The sequence below is a fragment of the Kogia breviceps genome, chromosome 8, assembly GCF_026419965.1.
Source record: "Kogia breviceps isolate mKogBre1 chromosome 8, mKogBre1 haplotype 1, whole genome shotgun sequence".
NCBI lineage: Eukaryota > Metazoa > Chordata > Mammalia > Artiodactyla > Physeteridae > Kogia > Kogia breviceps.
In genome coordinates, this window is record NC_081317.1 from 4,183,362 (window position 1) to 4,202,100 (window position 18,739).

At 40.1% G+C, this 18,739-nt stretch overlaps 1 protein-coding gene across 3 annotated transcripts in view; it reads left to right on the forward strand.

Annotated features, from left to right (window-relative positions):
- Positions 1-18,739, forward strand: part of SETX (senataxin) — an 81,617-nt gene that overhangs the window by 56,699 nt on the left and 6,179 nt on the right. The window contains exons 16-25 of one of the 3 annotated variants that reach the window (XM_067040412.1): positions 2,689-2,790; positions 2,991-3,106; positions 4,297-4,368; positions 6,064-6,213; positions 7,188-7,295; positions 10,009-10,196; positions 11,034-11,126; positions 12,820-12,984; positions 16,805-16,903; positions 17,510-17,597. In XM_067040412.1, the coding sequence (XP_066896513.1) occupies positions 2,689-2,790; positions 2,991-3,106; positions 4,297-4,368; positions 6,064-6,213; positions 7,188-7,295; positions 10,009-10,196; positions 11,034-11,126; positions 12,820-12,984; positions 16,805-16,903; positions 17,510-17,597 (1,181 nt within the window). Of the gene's footprint in view, positions 1-2,688; positions 2,791-2,990; positions 3,107-4,296; positions 4,369-6,063; positions 6,214-7,187; positions 7,296-10,008; positions 10,197-10,913; positions 10,963-11,033; positions 11,127-11,390; positions 11,519-12,819; positions 12,985-16,804; positions 16,904-17,509; positions 17,598-18,739 lie in introns of those variants that run through there. The other 2 variants (XM_067040413.1, XM_067040415.1) reach the window with 2 other exon arrangements.

Consider the following 18,739-nt stretch of genomic DNA (forward strand, 5'->3'; position numbering starts at 1 on the left):
GCTCCAAAGTGGGTGTATCAAATTATACAACCGAGAACAGTTCCCACGCTGTTTTCACTTTCCTTTCCCTGAGGGAGGGTAATAAGCACTCTTTCAGGTGTGGGTTGACAACACGAGAAGGCTGGGACAAAGGTGGCACAAGTGTCGTGTCTAGGTTGGATTTTTTAATTTTTTTGTTAGAGAGAAAATGACATCTCTTGTCAGTAAAGACAGCTTTTTTGTTCTTTTTCAGTAATTTCATTTTTGCTTCTTTTCACTATGTCCAGTGGTCCTGGGTATCCTTTAAGGAAGTACCTTGGACATCTCACCATTAAGTGTGATGTTTGTTTCTGGGGTTTGGTATATACCCTTTTATCAGGTTAAAAAAGTCCCCTTCTAATTAGAGTTTTTTTAATGAATGGGTGTTGAATTTTATTGCATGCGATTTTTTTTCATTCATTACCACCCCACCCCACCCCCGCCTCGCACGGCAGTGGAAGCACAGAGTCCTAACCAGGGAATTCCAGCTTTTCTTTTCTTTCCTTCCTTCCTTCCTTCCTTCCTTCCTACCCCCCCCGCCCCCCCCCGCCGCCACCCCCCGGGCTTAAGGGATCTTAGTTCCCCGACTAGGGTTTGAACCCAGGCCCATGGCAGTGAAAGTGCCAAGTCCTAACCACTGGACTGCCAGGGAATTCCCTACAATGCTTTTCTAATGTGAAAATATCTTTGATTCCTAGAATAAGGTCAACTTGGTTGTGTACTATTATTTTTTAACACATTGCTGGATTGCTATTGATTTTTTTAAATGAGGCCAGCCTGTAATTTTTCTTTGTCATATCTTTGGTTTTAGTATTGAAGTTAACAGACTTTAAAAAAGAAGTTATACAGACATTTATTTAGAATGTTTCGTGTAAGACAGAGAATTACCTGTTACTTAAAGGTTAATTTGTTTTTAGTGTTGTTTCTTGGGGGGACTTCTTTGTTTGTTTTTTGTCTTTTTTTTGACAGATGGATAAGTTTCTGTCTGTTGAATGTCTTTCATTGTTGGTTTATTCAAGTTTTCTACATTTGAGTGAGTTTTGCTAATTCATATTATTCAAGAAAAATTTCCACTTCACCTTAGGTTTTCAAATATATTGGTATAACATTGTTCACTGTATTCTCATTTTTAAAATCTCAATTGTATTTTGGTTGGGTCACCTTTGTCATTCTCTGTATTATGTATTTAGACTCTTAAGTCCATATGTGGCATGGGCCTATATAGTTGGAATGTCCTAGAAGAGAGTTTCTTTTTTTCCCAGCTAAGCCCAGGCCAAGATAGATTCATGTCTTTTTCATCCCTCCACCTCTTCCATGCCCTCTTGCTTTCTAGTGGGCTTTAAAATCCAAGCCCCCATTATAAAATTTCTATATGTTGATTGGAATGGTAGTTTTGCTGATGTAGATATTTGTCGAACTCTGTAGAACTAAGGATTTTTAAATCTCTGCATTTTATTGTATGTGAATTAAAAAACAAATACCTAAGCACCTAGAGAGTGACCAGCCCTCACCCTGTTCCCTCCAGGGAAGCCACAGCAGCTCAAGGGCTTTCACCTCTGGTTTTCACCTTTTTCTCTTTGTTTTTGGCCCCTAGGAATTTCTTACATCCTTCTGAGCTCACCCTGCAATTTAAAGGATGTCGGTTTTAATTTCTGGAGCAATTTTAGGTGCTTATAGTGGGTGTAAATCTCATCCACCTTTCTGGTAGAAACACAAGTTAGCAATTTTGAAACCTTCAAGTAAATGTTGGTCAGAGATGATGGCTTCAAATTTTAGAAGAATGAGCACAACTAGGAACAAAAATATGTGTAGACAGCTGTGTAATGAGTTCATTTATTCATTCAACATATGTTTATTGTACTTACGTGCCAGCTGCTGTTCTAGGCAGTGACCAAAACAAAACCTGGTTCTTATGGGACGTGGATTCAGTGGAAGGAGATAGCAAACAAGTATGTGATGTGTCAGATTGGGATGAGTGCTAATAAACGCTGCATGATTGCTATAGTTTAGTTCAGTGAAACAGTGGGAGATTTTTAGATTAAATAATATCTGAAATGTGCTAACCTAAATTAAAATGTGGTTAATAAACCAGTTAAATGATGCTGACAGTTTTTAGAATTACCGTATTCCAGACTGGAAAGCATCTTGTGTCCCTTAGATCCTGGAGTGGTATTGTGATGTGGAGCAGAGTTTCAAAACCTTGGTTCTCAGTATTCTGCAGAGAAGCATTTGATGGTCGCGTGAGATTCTGTTTGGGGAATTCAGACATGTATTAATAGATAAAAAGTCTTCATTTTCGAAATACCCTATGGTCAAGAAATTTGTTTTATTTTTCACTTGCCATTTCCCAAATACATTTTACCATGGAGTGATGTCTAGAACATAGTTTGAGAAGCATTAGTGTAATTGAATCTCAACTCTGCAGTGTACTGTTTATGCAACCTCAGTAGCTTTTATTAGATGGAAATAAGTCCTTGCCTTATAGGATTCTTATGAAGCATATCTAAAAGAATGTGTGTGGAACCTCTAGCGCAGTTCCAGGTATTTGGTTGATTAATAGTTCATGTTAGCTCCTTTCTCTGATTGTTAATATATTTGCTTAGAAATAGTTATTATGTACAGAGATTGACAGTGTTCTTATTAATCTCTAAGTGTGACTTTTATCAACAGGAAACTGTGGAGATATAAATTTAGTACGTCTAGGTCCAGAAAAGTCTATTAATACTGAGGTCCTAAAATTCAGTTTGGACAGCCAAGTTAACCACAGAATGAGTAAGTACTGAATAAAGGTACATATTAATTGATATCTGTTTCTTTTGGTATGGTAGAAAATGGCGTGGGCATTAAAGGTAATTTGGAGACCCTAGAAGTAGTCTAGTTTTGAAAGCTAGTTTTTCTTCTCATTGTGTACGCATATGTGTGTATTTGTTAGAATTAGCAGTTTTTTATCTTTTTTTTTTTTTTTTTTAAAGAAAAAGACTTACCTTCTCATATTCAAGAGATGCATAGAAGAAAGGAATTTCTAGATCATCAACTAGATGAACTTTCTCGCCAGCGTGCTTTATGCCGAGGTGGAAGGGAACTACAGGTATCTAAACATTTCTTGATCGGTGTTTTTTAATAGCTCGTAGATAAACTAGTTGGTGAGTATTTGATGCCATTCTTTCATTGTGGAATAGCATAATTTGTATATAAAAATGTACACAGAAATGGTATGCCTTACGTTAGGGGTTAAACTTTCTTTAAAAGAACAAGATAGTAAATATTTTAGACTTTGCAGGCCATGTGGAGTCTGTTTTAGCCACTGAACACCACTGTTAATAGCATGAAGGCAGAGTAGATAACACGTAAGTGATGCCCCAAGGGTTGGCCTGCTTAAGCAGAAAGAGCGTACCTGCAATACCCTGAACAGAACGGAATCATACACAGTATTAAGAATTTATTGGACTTCTCTGGTGCTCCAGTGGTTAAGAATCTGCACTTACACTGAAGGGGCTCAGATCCCTGCTCAGGGAACTAGGGATCCCTCGTGCTGCAGAGTGTGGCCACAAAAAAAAAAAAAAAAAAAAAAGAATTTTCAAATTAACACTTACTAATTGAAACATGGGGTGCTGGTCGTTGGGTTGCTGGATAGTGAGCTGACGTTTAAAAACAGACCACAGGAGAAACCAAAATAGAGAAGTTTATTTTCACAGGTCTTGAAGAAGGTATAAGGCATGCCTTGTTGGGCATGACAGGCAGGTCAAGGGAGAGTGCAGACAGAGAGAGGCAGGCCCTGGCACACATGTCATTATCAGAGTCCATGGATGGAGTACTTTGGGGTTCCCAGGCTAGGGCTGGGTTGGCCAATTTTAACCAAAAGAACAGGGTTTTGGTAAGTTGCTTGGAGGGTCTTATCTAAAGGGCATATAAGGGGAAGGCACTGGAGGGCAGGGGAGACTGTTGATCACAAAAGCTTATGTTGGCTGGTGGGCTGGTGACTCCACGGGCTGCTGCCTAGGACGTGCATGTGTGTGAAGGGGCCTAGTGTTAGTTTGGGGTCTCTGCAGGCTGCTTGGCCAAACAAAATGGATGCCAGGGCAGCAGTACCATGGAGTAGCTTAGCCAAACTCTGACACACAGCAATACAGGAGGACTGGTATAGAGAAAACACACTGGGTGAATCAGTTTTTCATTGGTAAAGTACTGGCTCACCCTTTTGAAATGTGAGGCAGTCCATTGAAAAGCATTTTAAAATGCTTAATTTAATTTTAATGATGGCATTCTGATTTTTTCCAGAGGCAAGAATTAGATGAAGAAATTGCCAAAGTTTCAGAAGAAAGGCAGGAGCTTGCTTCTAAAATTAAAGAGGTAAGTAGTTCACCTGTAGCATTTTCCTGGTATTACTTTTTCTTTTTTTAAATTATGAAATAGTTCAGACAACCTATGGTCTTTTCTCAATTACATTTTAAAATTTGGGGGAATTCCCTGGCTGTCCAGTGGTTAGGACTCTGTGCTTCCATTGCAGGGGCTGTGGGTGTGATCCCTGGTCAGGGAACTAGATCCCATGTGCTGCAACTAGGAGCCCGCATGCCACTACTAAAAGATCGCTCATGCCGCAACTAAAGATCCCACATGCTGCAGGGAAGATCCCACATGCCACAACTAAGACCCGGCGTAGCCAAATAAATAAATAAATAACTACTTGAAAATACAGGAAGAAAACTTACATGTGTCTGAATTCAGGTAGAGTGACAGTGGCTGGGACGTGGCCCAGGAAATACAAGCACCTTTTTTCTCAGTTTTTGGCTGAAAGCACACACTCTTTTTATGTGTTTTTGATCACAAAAATCCTCTGTAACATGTATAACTTTTCCCAGTATTCTTTGGATATAAAAATATCAGCTAACATTTAGATTGGTCAAAGCTAGGGTGAGCCAGGTGTGTACCCCGTCACCAGAATGCAGCCCTTAATGAAATGAATTGGGGGCCAGGGAAAGAGAGGGTAATACTCAGCCAGTAATGGTATTTGTATTATTGAGCTGAGGTTTTTCTCTTGAATGTATTATTGACCTTCTCTGTGTGGCTAAATAAATATAATTGAACTTAATGCATATTTCCACTAGCAGTTTGTTTCTTTAAATTAAAAATTATGTGGAAAGCTTTTTATTAAAACTAAGCTGAGCCCCAAATTAATCTCCCCACGTTTAAGGATGAAGTCCACGTTTACCAGTATTATGGTTTTTGCCACTGATCACATTGTTCTGTGGGCCGTTAAATTAATTGTACTTGGCAGTTTTAGTCATTAGATGGCTGAGAGGAGAGGTATGTGACAGTTAACATGTGAGCACCAGAAGGCCACCGTTGCCACCCTCTTCTCACGCACACGCCTGGGCACCCATGGTCGAATCTATCATGTGTTCAGGGATGATTCCCGACAGCTTTTTCAGGAGGGGAAGTGGGCTCAGTGAACCTCTGAGGAGAGCACTGGTTTATTAATTTGAACACTGAATGGTACGCGTTGTGAGGTGTCATTCATGCTGTCAGTCTGCATCACAGTTTATTCCATTACAGTCTGGACCAAGGTTGTTGGATTCTACTGTGGAAGTAGAATGCCTGTCCGTTTCACAGGCGTTTTCGTTGGTACTAGCCCTTATAAAAGAGAGAACAATATTACGTACTTAAAAACTAACAGAAAAGGTATGTTCAGGCTTAGTTCTGATCCTGGTTTTACTCAGATAATTGCTTCACAACTCAGTAGAATTACTTAATCTTTGCTTATTCTGATACCTTCCCTCATACATATCAGGCTGTAAGAATTGTAATCCACTTTGACCAAATTAAACCCTGAATAAATTTTTCTTAATGTGCTTATTAAATCATGTTCTGAGATTAGACTGCACTGCAAAGTGTTCTTTCTGGTGGCTTCTCATTACCTTGAATGTTTCTGCTGTTTTCTAGGTTTGAGGTTCCTACCTAACATTTACTAGACATTATTCTGCCACATAATAACTGTAGTTAGGAACTTATATACAACTGAATGTTGATTAACTTTTATTCTCTTAGGTTCAAGGACGCCCACAAAAGACACAGAACATCATCATCTTAGAGTCCCACATCATCTGCTGCACACTGAGCACTAGTGGCGGTCTGCTGCTCGAGGCTGCTTTCCGGGGGCAAGGGGGTGTCCCCTTTAGTTGCGTCATTGTCGACGAGGTCAGTAAGCAGTCGGCCACACAGCTTGCTTTGCCTAGGAGTAAGGAGTAAGTCTTAGATGAGGAGTGGCTGCCAAGATGTTGACAGAGTGGTCTTTTTGCATCTGATCTTGACCTGCCGTTACATGTGTATTCTCTTATGTTGAAATACGCTGCTAATGACGCACCACGATGACAATTGCCTTTTCAGTACTGGGACTTGTAGTCTTGGGGATTCCTGACTGTTCTTCATAAAATCCCTCCCAAGGATTATTCTAGCTCCAGCTTGGGCTATCTCTGGTTACCTTTTGAAGCATTTTTAATATAACTCTGGACAGCTCTTAGCCACCATATTTCCAGCTAACATCTTTATTCCTACTTCATTCATTGAGCAGACATTTATTGGGTACCTACTGTTTGCCAGAATGTAGAGCCAGAAGACAAAAGAGATGGAAAATGAGGTACAGAGAGCCAGCCCATCCAGGAGATCCAAGATCCAGTATTCACCACAACGAAGGAATAGGAAAGATGGAAGTGATGAAATAATTGAAGGAAATGCCATTGAATTGAAAAGAAGCTTGAGTCTTGCAACTGAAGCGGCCTACTGAGGAACAAGGAAGAGAGTGGGATGGGGGTGGGACACACAGACACGCAACCCGCTCGGGCGTGTGCCCAGCATGGACGAAGAAGACAAACCGGGGACGTGACACGGCCCCTCTCGCTTCCGGCTGCTTCCCAAGTGGCAGTGGCTGGCACCTGAGTGGTGGCTGACTTCAAAACGTGTGTGGGCTTTCCCACCCCCCCGCGGCGTTTAGAATGTTTTTGTTGTTTTGTTTTCTAACCAAAGAAAGTTCTTATTTTTGATCTTTGGTGCAGAGGGAGAAAGTGTATGTTTCTGAATGGTTAGGACTCTTATGAATTGGATAGACTGTATATGGATAAATAAATAATAGAGATAATTCTGATTATGTCTCCATTCTGTACTCTCTTACCAAGGCCGGACAGTCCTGTGAAGTTGAAACTCTTACTCCACTCATCCATCGCTGCAACAAGCTCATCCTCGTAGGGGATCCTAAGCAGCTCCCTCCTACCGTCATTTCTATGGTACGTTTCTTCACATTCGTGTTGCTTTAAAGTGGAAGGGGGGGGGGGCTTGTTTGGGTTGTTTTTGTTTTGGGGGGTGGGGCGGTCTTCCTTGGATCATCATCTCTTATTTGCAGGGAAAAATAGGGAATGGCTGAGAAAAGAGAACCACTGTTAAGAGCCTTCATAGTAAAAGTCTCCGGAAATGTTCCTTTGTTCATAATGTGCTTATGCGTGTGTGACAGGAGCAGTGTGAGTGTCACAGACGAGAAGTTTAGGAGGAGGATGTCCCATGTGCAGTGTGGGCTGTTCCTTTGGGAAAGGCAGTGTGCAGCTGCTCTAAGGGCTGTATCTGATTTATTTTAGTAACATAAACACCAAAACAATAATAAAAGAAAAACTTTAAAAGCAAGGAAAAGAATCCAACCTCCTGATTTATAGTTAAATATGTGCAAATTTGAGGAAAACAGTATAAAGAGAAATTATTCTTACAGTAACGTTTTCAATTTTAGGATTCTGTATATCCTATAGCGCAGGAAAATGCCGGCGTCCCTCACATCCTCTGAAAGGGAAGGTGGTGAAAGGAGAGAGATTGTGGGCTGTGCTTGTGGGGAGATGAGCACCAAAGTTGTGGTCCCCTTCACTTTGTTTCTTAAATCTTACTAAAGAGGCTCCTAGAAATGCGCAGCAGAATCAGGAGTCAGATGTTTTGGGTAATCTTCATAGGTCTAGATGATAGTTTTGAAATTTAATGAAATTGGAGCGTAGTGGCTGCATAAACAGTCCCAGAGAACAGACCATTTTCACAGCGTTTCTGTTATGTTATGGAAAGAAAGCAAGTTGTTTTTGTTATTATTGTCTTTTGACTTTGGAATCATCAAAATGATAGTGCAGTTCTTTGACGTCTGAACACTTCGTGCGCGACTGTTCAAGGGGGTAGCCTAGGAGCACCCGCGTCCCTGAGTGAGAACCTTGTCCATAGGGAAGAGCTGCTGCGGGGGCTCTGCTTGCGGAGAACTAGGAGCAGCCAGCTCTGTCCTGCAGCCTGTGAATAATGCAGTATTTCAGAAATTTACTGATTTAACTTCCCGAAGGGCCTCAGTGTGTAGTTAGTGAAAAGGGTTGTTGATAGGCCTCAACTTTACTGTCTACTTTGGTGATGGATTAAAAACAGCAGAAATGAGAAAACTCCATTTAGGCTTTTCTTATTGTTGCAAAAATAATAGAGGCTAATTGAGAAAATTTTGGAAAATAATTACAAAGTTAATTTTCTCAACATGCCTTTCTAACCCTAGGGATAATTACTATGAACAGTTTGTGGGCATGTGTGTGTTGACTTTTTTTTCAGTCTGTGTTCATTGAGTGCCAGGCTGATTCAGGCACTGTTTTTAAGTTCTGGTGTCATGACAGTGATGAAAACAGACAAAAATCCTTGCCCTCATGAAGCTGACATTCTAGTGGGTAACAGTAAATAAGTTACTAAATTCAGAATGTCAGATGGTTATAGGGAATGTATAAATTTGTGTATATGTATGTAGGTTTTGACCTTGTTTAAAGGTGGCAGAATCAGTCTGTACCAAAGTACTTTTTTTCCAGTCAGTAAATAGATCAGGAATATATGTTCATGTCAAAACATAAAAACCTCCATCATTTTGTAGGATGGACTCAGTTTTTTTTCTGGAAGTAGATGTGTTACCTCATATAAACCATTTTCTTTTTCCCCAGAGTGAAGTAAATGAGGTTTTTTAGCTAACTTGCATAGATAAACTTTGGGGGGTATAGATGAAATTGCCAAATGTCTACTAAAAATATTCTCTTTAATTATACAAACCTATTTAATATCACATATATAAATAAATAATAACATATGTAAATAATGTAAATAAGAAGTAATGCCTATTTTCTCCACTCTGATAGTTTGTGAAACAGGTTTATTAAAACTTTGCACATACATTTTCAATGCTCATATTGTCAACATCACTCATAAAGATTGCATCATCTTAGTGGGTTTTCCAGAGCACACTTTCTGCTTCTAGATTACTTAAGAATCTTTGAATACTTTGAATACTTTGAATCTTGATATGATGCTACCGCTGAAAAGTATATCCCAAGGCACGACCGTGATAACATTAAGACAGTTTTCTTCGTTTGTCAATTAAGTCACTGTGTTTCAGATCACAGGTTTGTAACCCTTTCTTGGACTTATGAAATCAACTTAGTTGCCTGTCTCTTCCACTAGCATGTAAGTTTTGTGACACTTGATCTTATTCACTGTAGACTCTCAGCACCCCAAATTTTAGCTGTTCGGTATATGATGGATGGATGAAGAAATTGGTCTTTCAGAGGCTTATTTACAATGACATTCATTATTTCTAGTCGTGAGAGCATAGCCCAGAAATAATTGTTAAAATCTGTGTTACAGTTCTTTGCTGCTTTTATCGTTGATTCTTTCAGGTGACCCCTGTTAGCACCAAAGTAGCGACAATTGTCATTCACAAGATCACATCTCGTTCACAAGCAGTATGTGGGCTTTCTAAATAAGGAGAAAATACTTTATCTTTTGTAGTCAAGCTACATGAGTTTTCTAGGGCTGGAGTCGGAAACATCTTCTTTCTCTGAATCTTTGGTTGTTGGTAATACCTTGTACATTTTAGAGCTCAGTGATTGTTTTTTTAATAGTGGGAAAAGTACAAATGAATTCTTGGAGATTACTGCTTTGTTTTCGTCCTTTCAGAAGGCCCAGGAGTATGGCTATGACCAGTCGATGATGGCCCGCTTCTACAAACTTCTGGAAGAGAACGTGGAGTACAACGTGATTGGCAGGCTGCCTATCTTACAGCTCACCATTCAGTACAGGATGCACCCAGACATATGTCTCTTCCCTTCTAATTACATTTATAACAAAAACTTGAAAACAAATAGGTGAGTTCTGTTCATTGCATGTTCACCTGTTTTATTTGTAGGTTTGGCTGCTTAGGAAGAATAGCCCTTTTGTTGTGCTTTTAGGTCTTGTTATTAAAAACATAAAGGTTTAATAATTTTAATGATAAAAGTCCTATTGACTGTAGCAAATGCAGATAAATGAAAAGAAAGGGAAAAACCCAACCCCTATTTATACTACCCAGAAGTAATCACTGGTAACATTTTGTTATATCTACTTCCAGTCCTTATATTATGCACATCTTTTTTTACTTTCTCTCTTTTTTGGGGAAAAAAAAAGCACACCGTGCTCTACGTAGTATTTTGTAGCTTGCTTTTTTCACTTACTATATTATGAGTAACTTTCCAATCATGACTGTTACATTTTAATTACATGGGTCATTCTCCCTAGTACTAGAATAGAAATGAAATTCACTTGCTACCTTTCACTAAAATATGTTATTTTAAAGTATTTAATTTTATTTAAGAAGAAGGTCCTGGGCTTCCCTGGTGGCGCAGTGGTTGAGGGTCCGCCTGCCGATGCAGGGGACGTGGGTTCGTGCCCCGGTCCGGGAAGATCCCACATGCTGCGGAGCGGCTGGACCCGTGAGCCATGGCCGCTCAGCCTGCGCGTCCGGAGCCTGTGCTCCGCAACGGGAGAGGCCACAGCAGTGAGAGGCTCGCGTACTGCAAAAAAAAAAAAAAAAAAAAAGAAGCTCCTTCTTGTTCTCTTACTTTCCCTCGCTCTCTTCCCCAGAAAGAACAAATGGTAATAATAATTCTAAAACGTTTTCTCTTATAATTTGACTTGCATTCTAAATGGTGGCTGCTCTTTTGTAGAATGACAGAGACCATTCGATGTTCATCTGACTGGCCATTTCAACCCTACCTCGTGTTTGATGTTCTAGATGGTTCAGAAAAGCGGGATAATGAGTACGTTCTCCTTTTTCTTCAGTCCCCACTGATGGTCCCGGAATTTTTATATTGTTTCTGTTCATATTTAAATGCAAAATATTTTCCATATAAATCTCTCTGCCTGGTGCCAGTGCACAATCATTTTCTTTTAGCCGGGTTGATAACTTCACCTTTTCAATCATAAATTACTGATGTCTTTATATATTTCAGTCTTGATTTTTTTTTTTTTTTCTTAACTGGGTAATGGCGGTTATGTTACCTAACATGCAGTTATCACTTCAGTAGATCCATGCTGAGATCACAGCTGTGAGTAAAACAGACGTGGACCCAATGCAAGGCTGCTGTGGTCTAACAGGGAAGACAGACATTAACCAGTCCATCACCGTGGTGATTAATGATTCCGGTTGGGTTAAGTATTGTGAAAGATAAGTACAGATACAGTTGAATCAAGGTGTGAGGCAGAGGGTGGACAATACTTTCAGCATGTTGGATTGTGCATCAGGTGGTTTGTGAAGGACAGCAAAAAGGAGCAGTGGTTGCTAATTAGGAAGCACCTCAGAGGAGCCAGGGCTTCTTGTGAGAGAATAAAGGACGAGGAGCCCGGAGGCTGCATTTGTTAGCACAGATAGAAATGCCACCCCTGTATCATGATGTGTGAAGAAATAGAAATTCCACCTCTGCGTCAGGAGAGAGCTGCAGAACAAGTGGTGTCCTCCGTGAGAATAAGATATTAGTTAATAGTGGTGGGGGGAGGGGTCACTCAGTGAAGAAGTTAGAAATACGGAGCAGTTGGCTGGGGGGTTGCTATTCCAGAGGGATTGTGGAGGTTGTAGTGGGGTCTGTTGGAATGGAGCAGAGGACTGAGAGTTTACCACGTAAGTATTATGGTGACGGATGGTCACGAGAAGAATGTTGGCCTGAGAGGTGACCAAATAAAGATTTCAGGTATGGAAAAGAAAGCTAGCTGACTGGGTTGTCTGTTGAGTAAGTCTTGAAATTAGAATAGTGCGTATTTAAGGCGTTAAAGGGAGACAGATAAGGTAGCCTTGGGAATAAAGGTGCAAGTGCAGGGCATCATCCCCCAGCGTGCACACATGTTGCATTTGGTATGGTGATGAGGGAACGCATTGTAGTTCGGGAGATGAGTTGGGAGTGCAGGATGCGGCCAGCAAGGACAGAGGATGTGATCCTGCTGTAGGGCCCCGTGTTTGTTCATCTCTGGGAGCTGGGTCACATGTAGTCTGTGTGGCTGCCATCCTCTCAGTCATGTGGTACATGATCTGTATGGCCTGTGGTGGGGAATGCAAGAAGGTAGTACATCTGAAGCACTTTTCTCAGTGTTGGGAAGATAGTAAATCCTTAATGTTAGCTATTCATTAGTCATATCTTCACTATTATTATGAATACTTTCATTCTCACTGTGGCTATCCCTGTTTTAATAAGTGAAGAAACCAGTGCCTTAACATCACTTGACTCCAACCTCTTTTCTCTCATACAACTTCGTGTTTCACTGGGCAGTTATTTTTATATTTATTCATATGTACAATATTAATGGTCATTATAACAGCCTCTTTGAATCACTGCTGACTGAATAAAGATGAAACCTACATATGTACTCTTTACTGTAGTGGAAAACAAAGTGGAACTTAACTTAGCAATTGGACTGCTATTAGTTTTGATGTGTTGTATTTTTTGTTTTCATCTTATTTAGCTCATATGTAAATGTTCAAGAAATAAAGCTGGTAATGGAAATAATTAAACTTGTGAAAGACAAAAGAAGGGAAGTTACTTTCCGAAACATTGGCATAATAACCCATTACAAGGCTCAGAAGACGATGATTCAGAAGGATTTGGACAAAGAGTTTGATAGAAAAGGGTGAGGTATCTCTATTTTTACAGATATTTCCAGTTTTTCTTTTGAATTAAAAAGAAGAAAGAGGGGGATAGAAGGAAGGAAGAAAAGGAAACTTAACTCTGGGGAGTAGTGGTCTTAGACCCTGGTAGTATAGAACAAGGAGACTAGGACCCTGGCTCCATAGACTTGTGCTGGGAGAGAGTGTGGTTACACTTGTAGCCCCTGTAGATGGAGTGCCTCCTGCCAGTTCAAATGTCATCACGGTTAAACTTGACAATGGAAATGACTGAGAAATTCTTCAGGCCTTTCCCTTTAGTTGGATGACTTGCTGAATTCTAACTCTACTGAGAATCATGTATTCACATTTTCACTTAGAATAAATTATTTAACCCTTTTAATGCCTTCATGTATAGGGTGAAGATCATGTTTTTGTCTCCTTTATACCTCAACAGTAAAATTAAAAATTAAATATTGGAAATCCGTTAACTCAAAAGTTTCTACACCTAGAAACACACAAACTACCAAAATTGACTCTAGAAAAAACCAGAAACTTTGGATAGACCTATTAAATGTAAAGAGATTGAGTTAGTAATCACTTTCCAACAGAGAAAAACACAGGACCAGGCTTCACTGGTGAATTCTGTCAAACATTAAGAATTAACACCAGTCCTTTGCAAATGCTTCCAAAAAATTGAAGGGAAGACTCTCTTACTGATTTTATGGGGCCAATATTACCCTGATACCAAAGCCATGGAGACATCACCAGAAAATAAAACTATGGGCCAATATCCTTTATGAATATGGATGCAGAAATTCTCAACAAAACAATGGCATCTGAACTCAACAACATATTAAAAGGATTATTTACCACAGTCAAGTGGAATTTATCTCAGGAATGCAAGGTTGGTTCAACCTATGAAAATCAGTCAGTGTGATATACCATACATTAAAGGGGGAAACTCCACATGATGGTGTGATCATCTGAATAAATGTGGAAAAGACATTTGACTGAATGCAGCAACCTTTCGTGATAAAGATACTCAACAAACTAGGAATAGAAGGGAACTTCCTCAACCTAACCAAGAGCATCTATGAAAAACCCACAGCAGAAACATCATACTTGATGCTAAGATTGAAAGCTTTCCCCCTAGGATCAGGAAGGATGCCTATTCTCACTACTTCTGTGCAGCACTGTATTAGAAGTTCTGTGCAGAGTAATTAAGCAAGAAAAGGAAATAAATGGCATCCATATTGGAAAAGGAAGTAAGAGTGTCTCTTCACAAATGGCATAATCTGGGACTTGCCTGGTGGTCCAGTGGTTAAGACTCCATGCTTCCACCACAGGAGGCATGGGTTTGATCCCTGGTCAGGGAACTAAATCCTGCACGCCGCGTGGCCAAAAAAAAATCCAAAAAAACAAAACGAACAAAAAAAACAAATGGCATACTCTTACATATAGAAAACCCTAAAATAATCTATGCAAACTACTGGTCCTTATAAACAAGTTCAGCAGAGTTGTACAAGATCAGTATTTCTGTACACTATAGAGAAATCTGAAAAGGAAAATTTTTCAAAATTCCATTTACGGGCTTCCCTGGTGGCGCAGCGGCTGAGAGTCCGCCTGCCGATGCGGGGGACACGGGTTCGTGCCCCGGTTCGGGAAGATCCCACATACCGCGGAGCGGCTGAGCCCGTGAGCCATGGCCACTGAGCCTGCGCGTCCAGAGCCTGTGCTCCGCAACGGGAGAGGCCACAGCAGTGAGAGGCCCGCGTACCGCAAAAAAAAAAAATTCCATTTACAATAGCATCATAAAGAGCAAAATACTTAGGACTAAATGTAACCAAAGAAGTGTGAGCTCATACACAGAAGGACAAAACGTTGTTGAAAGAATTTGAAGAACTAGATAAACATAAAGACATTTCGTGTTCATGGATCGGAAGACTTAATATTGTTAAGATGGCACCATTCCCCAGGTTGATCTACAGATTCATTGTTACCTCTCTCAAAATTCCAACTACCTTTTTTTTTTAACAGAAATGGACAAGCTTATTTTAAAATTCACTTGCAAGTGCAAGAGACCCTAAATAGCTTGACAGAAAACAATGTTGGAGGGCTCACACTTCGCTCTTTCAAAATTTACTACAAAGCTATCAACACTGGTACTGTCAGAAGGGTAGACATATAGACCAATAGAATAGAAGTGAGGTTCCAGAAATAAATCCACACATTTATGGCCAGTTGATTTTCAGCAAGGGTGCCAAGCCTAATTCATTGGGGAAAGAAGGGTTTCTCAACAAATGGTGCTGGAATAACTGGACATCCACATGCAAAAAGAATGAATTTAGACCCCTGTCTCACACTGTATACAATAATTAACTCAAAATGAATTAGAGCCCTGAATCGAAGAGAAAAAATTATAAAACTTATAAGGAAACAAAGGTAAATTTATATGACCTCAGATTAGGCAACAGATTCTTAGATATGATACCCAAGCACAAGTAACCAAAGGAGAAGTAAATTGGCCTTCATAAAAATTAAAAACTTAACGTGTTTCAAAGGACACACTATCAAAAGAGTGAAAAGACAACACACAGAGTGGGAGAAAATACTTGCAAAATATTTATCTGACAAGTCATATCTGGAATATATAAAGAACTCATACAACTTAATAAAATTATAATCTAACTTTTTCAATGGACAGAGGATGTGAATAGCATTTCTCAAAAGAAGATAAACAAAAATCCAACTGGCACATGAAAAGTTGTTCCACATCATTTGTCATTAGGGAAATGCAAATAAAAACCACAATGAGGAGATATCATTTCACACCCACCAAGATGACTATCATTCCAAAAAAAAAAAATAATAAGTTTTGGCAAGGATGTGGAGAAATTGGAATACTTATACATTGCTGGTGAGAAACCGTAGAAAACAGTTTGGCGGTTCCTCCTAAAGTTGAGCATAGAATTACCACGTGACCCAGCAGTTCCACTCCTAGGTACATACCTGAAAGAACTGAGAAAGGGTTCACACAAAAGCTTGTACATGAATGTTCATAGCAACATTATTCATGATAGTCAAAAAGTGGAAACAACCCAAATATCCAAAAATTGTACATAGGTAAAAAATAGTGTACCTGTACAAGTGAATAGTCAGTCGTAGAAGGAATGAAGTACTGTTAACAGTCTGTGACACAGATGAACCTTGAAAACGTTATGCTAGGTGAAGGAAGCCCAACACAAAAGGTCCCATATTTTATGATTCCATTTATATGAAGTTTCCCATATAGAAAAGTCCACAGAGACAGACAGTAGATTAGTGGTTGCCAGGGCCTGGGGAGGGGGAGATAGAGACGGATGGCTGATAGGCACAGGGCTTCTCTCCTGGGTGATGGACATGCTATGAAATTAGATAGCGGTGATGTCTGCACACCGTAGTGAATGGACTCAACACCACCAAATGGTGTACTTTATTTTACATTTTTTTATTTTTTTGCGGTACGTGGGCCTCTCACTGCTGTGGCCTCTCCCGTTGCGGAGCACAGGCTCCGAACGCGCAGGCTCAGTGGCCATGGCTCACGGGCCCAGCCGCTCCGCGGCATGTGGGATCCTCCCGGACCGGGGCATGAACCCGCGTCCCCCGCATCGGCAGGCGGACTCTCAACCGCTGCGCCACCAGGGAAGCCCAAATGGTGTACTTTAAAATGGTGAATTTTGTGTTATGTGAATTCTATTCCAGTTTAAAAAGATAGCATTAAAAAAGTAAGAAATACTACTGTATAAGTGTGTATATTTAATAATCATCGTTTTTCAGTAAATATGTTTCTCTCTTTGTAAATAGGCCAGCAGAAGTAGATACCGTGGATGCCTTCCAGGGTCGTCAGAAAGATTGTGTTATTGTTACATGTGTCAGAGCAAATGCCATGCAAGGCTCCATTGGGTGGGTAACTGTCATTATTGATTGTTTGCTTGTTGATGATCCAGAGTTAGATTTTTCTAATCACTGTTACAAGAGAATACCATCATTTGCTCTATTTTCTTATATAAAAAAATTGAGTAATATCGTGAAGGTTTCTTTTTTAGGTTGTGAAGTTGATGCACTGTTAGGTCTGCTTCTCTTGGTACCTTGTGTATTAACCCATGTCACAGTGTGAATCTGTTTTTTCACTTGATAAGAGTGAAACAGATTACTGAATCCAGTATATTTTGCAGGGGCATGTTCCTCTCCATGGTATGTGTCATAATTGATCTACTATCATATTTTTAGGATCTTTTAAGGCTTAAAAACCATACCATTAAAATGTCCAATATCTCATCCAAGTCAAAATAGGAAATTGACAGACAGATGCATCACTTTGAAGGAAAGCACTGGGCATCTTGTTTGTTTGCTGTCCTTAATGGGAATTGCTTCTGTGCCAGGTCCTGCACCATGACCTTAAAGCAGGAGCCCAAGAAAAGCCGTCTGAAACGCCTGTGTCTCACCTGACTGACATGCCGAGTCATTCTGAAGAAAGCAGTGACTTTTGTTGTTCCTTCTGTTGCTTAGGTTTCTGGCAAGTCTGCAGAGATTGAATGTCACCATCACACGGGCCAAGTACAGCCTCTTCATCCTGGGGCACCTGAGGACCCTGATGGTAGGTACATTCTAGAGGACCAGAGCACTCCAGAGTTTGCTCATCATGACTGATACTGGCTCGAGGTTTTGTCCTTATTTTTCATCAAAGTGGAAATGATTTCGAGGCTACAAACAATAATGAGCCTCTTCCCCCTGGTGGTTGTGTCCTCCGGCAGCTTCTTCCTGGGAGCTTTTATAGCGCCTAAACCGCTCACCCTTTCTTAGCCCAAGACCCAGGTATCCATAGTTCACTCTCAAGATGACCTTTAAGAAAAACTGTATCTACATCGTAGAATTGTCAAGAAGACATGTAAACCCATATATATGTAAAGTGCCAGAAGGTTGGTTAGCACTTAGCAAACACTCAGTAAATGTGGCTGTTAGCCTAGCTTAATGCCAGAGAGAGGGGGAATTTGCAGGAAAGTGCTTGGATCTTCATTTCCGTCTTGGCACTTAGAGCAGCACTGCTTGCTGTTTCCCTTGAGGGGTGAGTGGCATCAGAGCTGGTCCATCTGCACAGATACTCCTCTGGAAGGAGGGGCAAGTTTATATCTGTCGTCGACAGCTAGTACAGCCGAATTCGGTGAATCACAGCTAGGTAAGGCATATATTTGCTGCCTGTCTCATGAGGTGTAATAACTCAGTTTCTCTAATTTCTGTATTTAACAGAGTCAATTGCTTTATCTTAGGAGAGGTGCCAACTCAGCAGGTTTTTCCCCTGTTTTGGTTAGTTCCACCAGAGGGCGCTCAAATACAGTCTTTCTCATTCAGCTCTTAACCTACATCTGTGGTCTTCAACCTCTGTTGTTTGTGTACCCCCTTGAAAGAATGTTTAAAAGCTGTGTGTCCTCCGCTTTTAAGTTTATATTGAAAATTTTTCATCGTTAAGTGTTGATAAAGATTTTGTTTCTGATGTATTGTAAATATTTGACGTTTTAAAATAAAGCTACTAAAAATAAATCCATTATGCCACTCTTAAATATATCCAGTGGAATAGAGAGCAGTGTTACTCTTTCTGCTCCTTAACATTGAATTGCCATGTATACTGTTTAGGATAAAATTCAGTGGGGGTCGTTTATATATTTTTATAATTAAAAGCCTTTCTGTTAATATGACTATTAGGCTTTTCTGCCACAAAAAATGTACATGTAAATTTGAAAG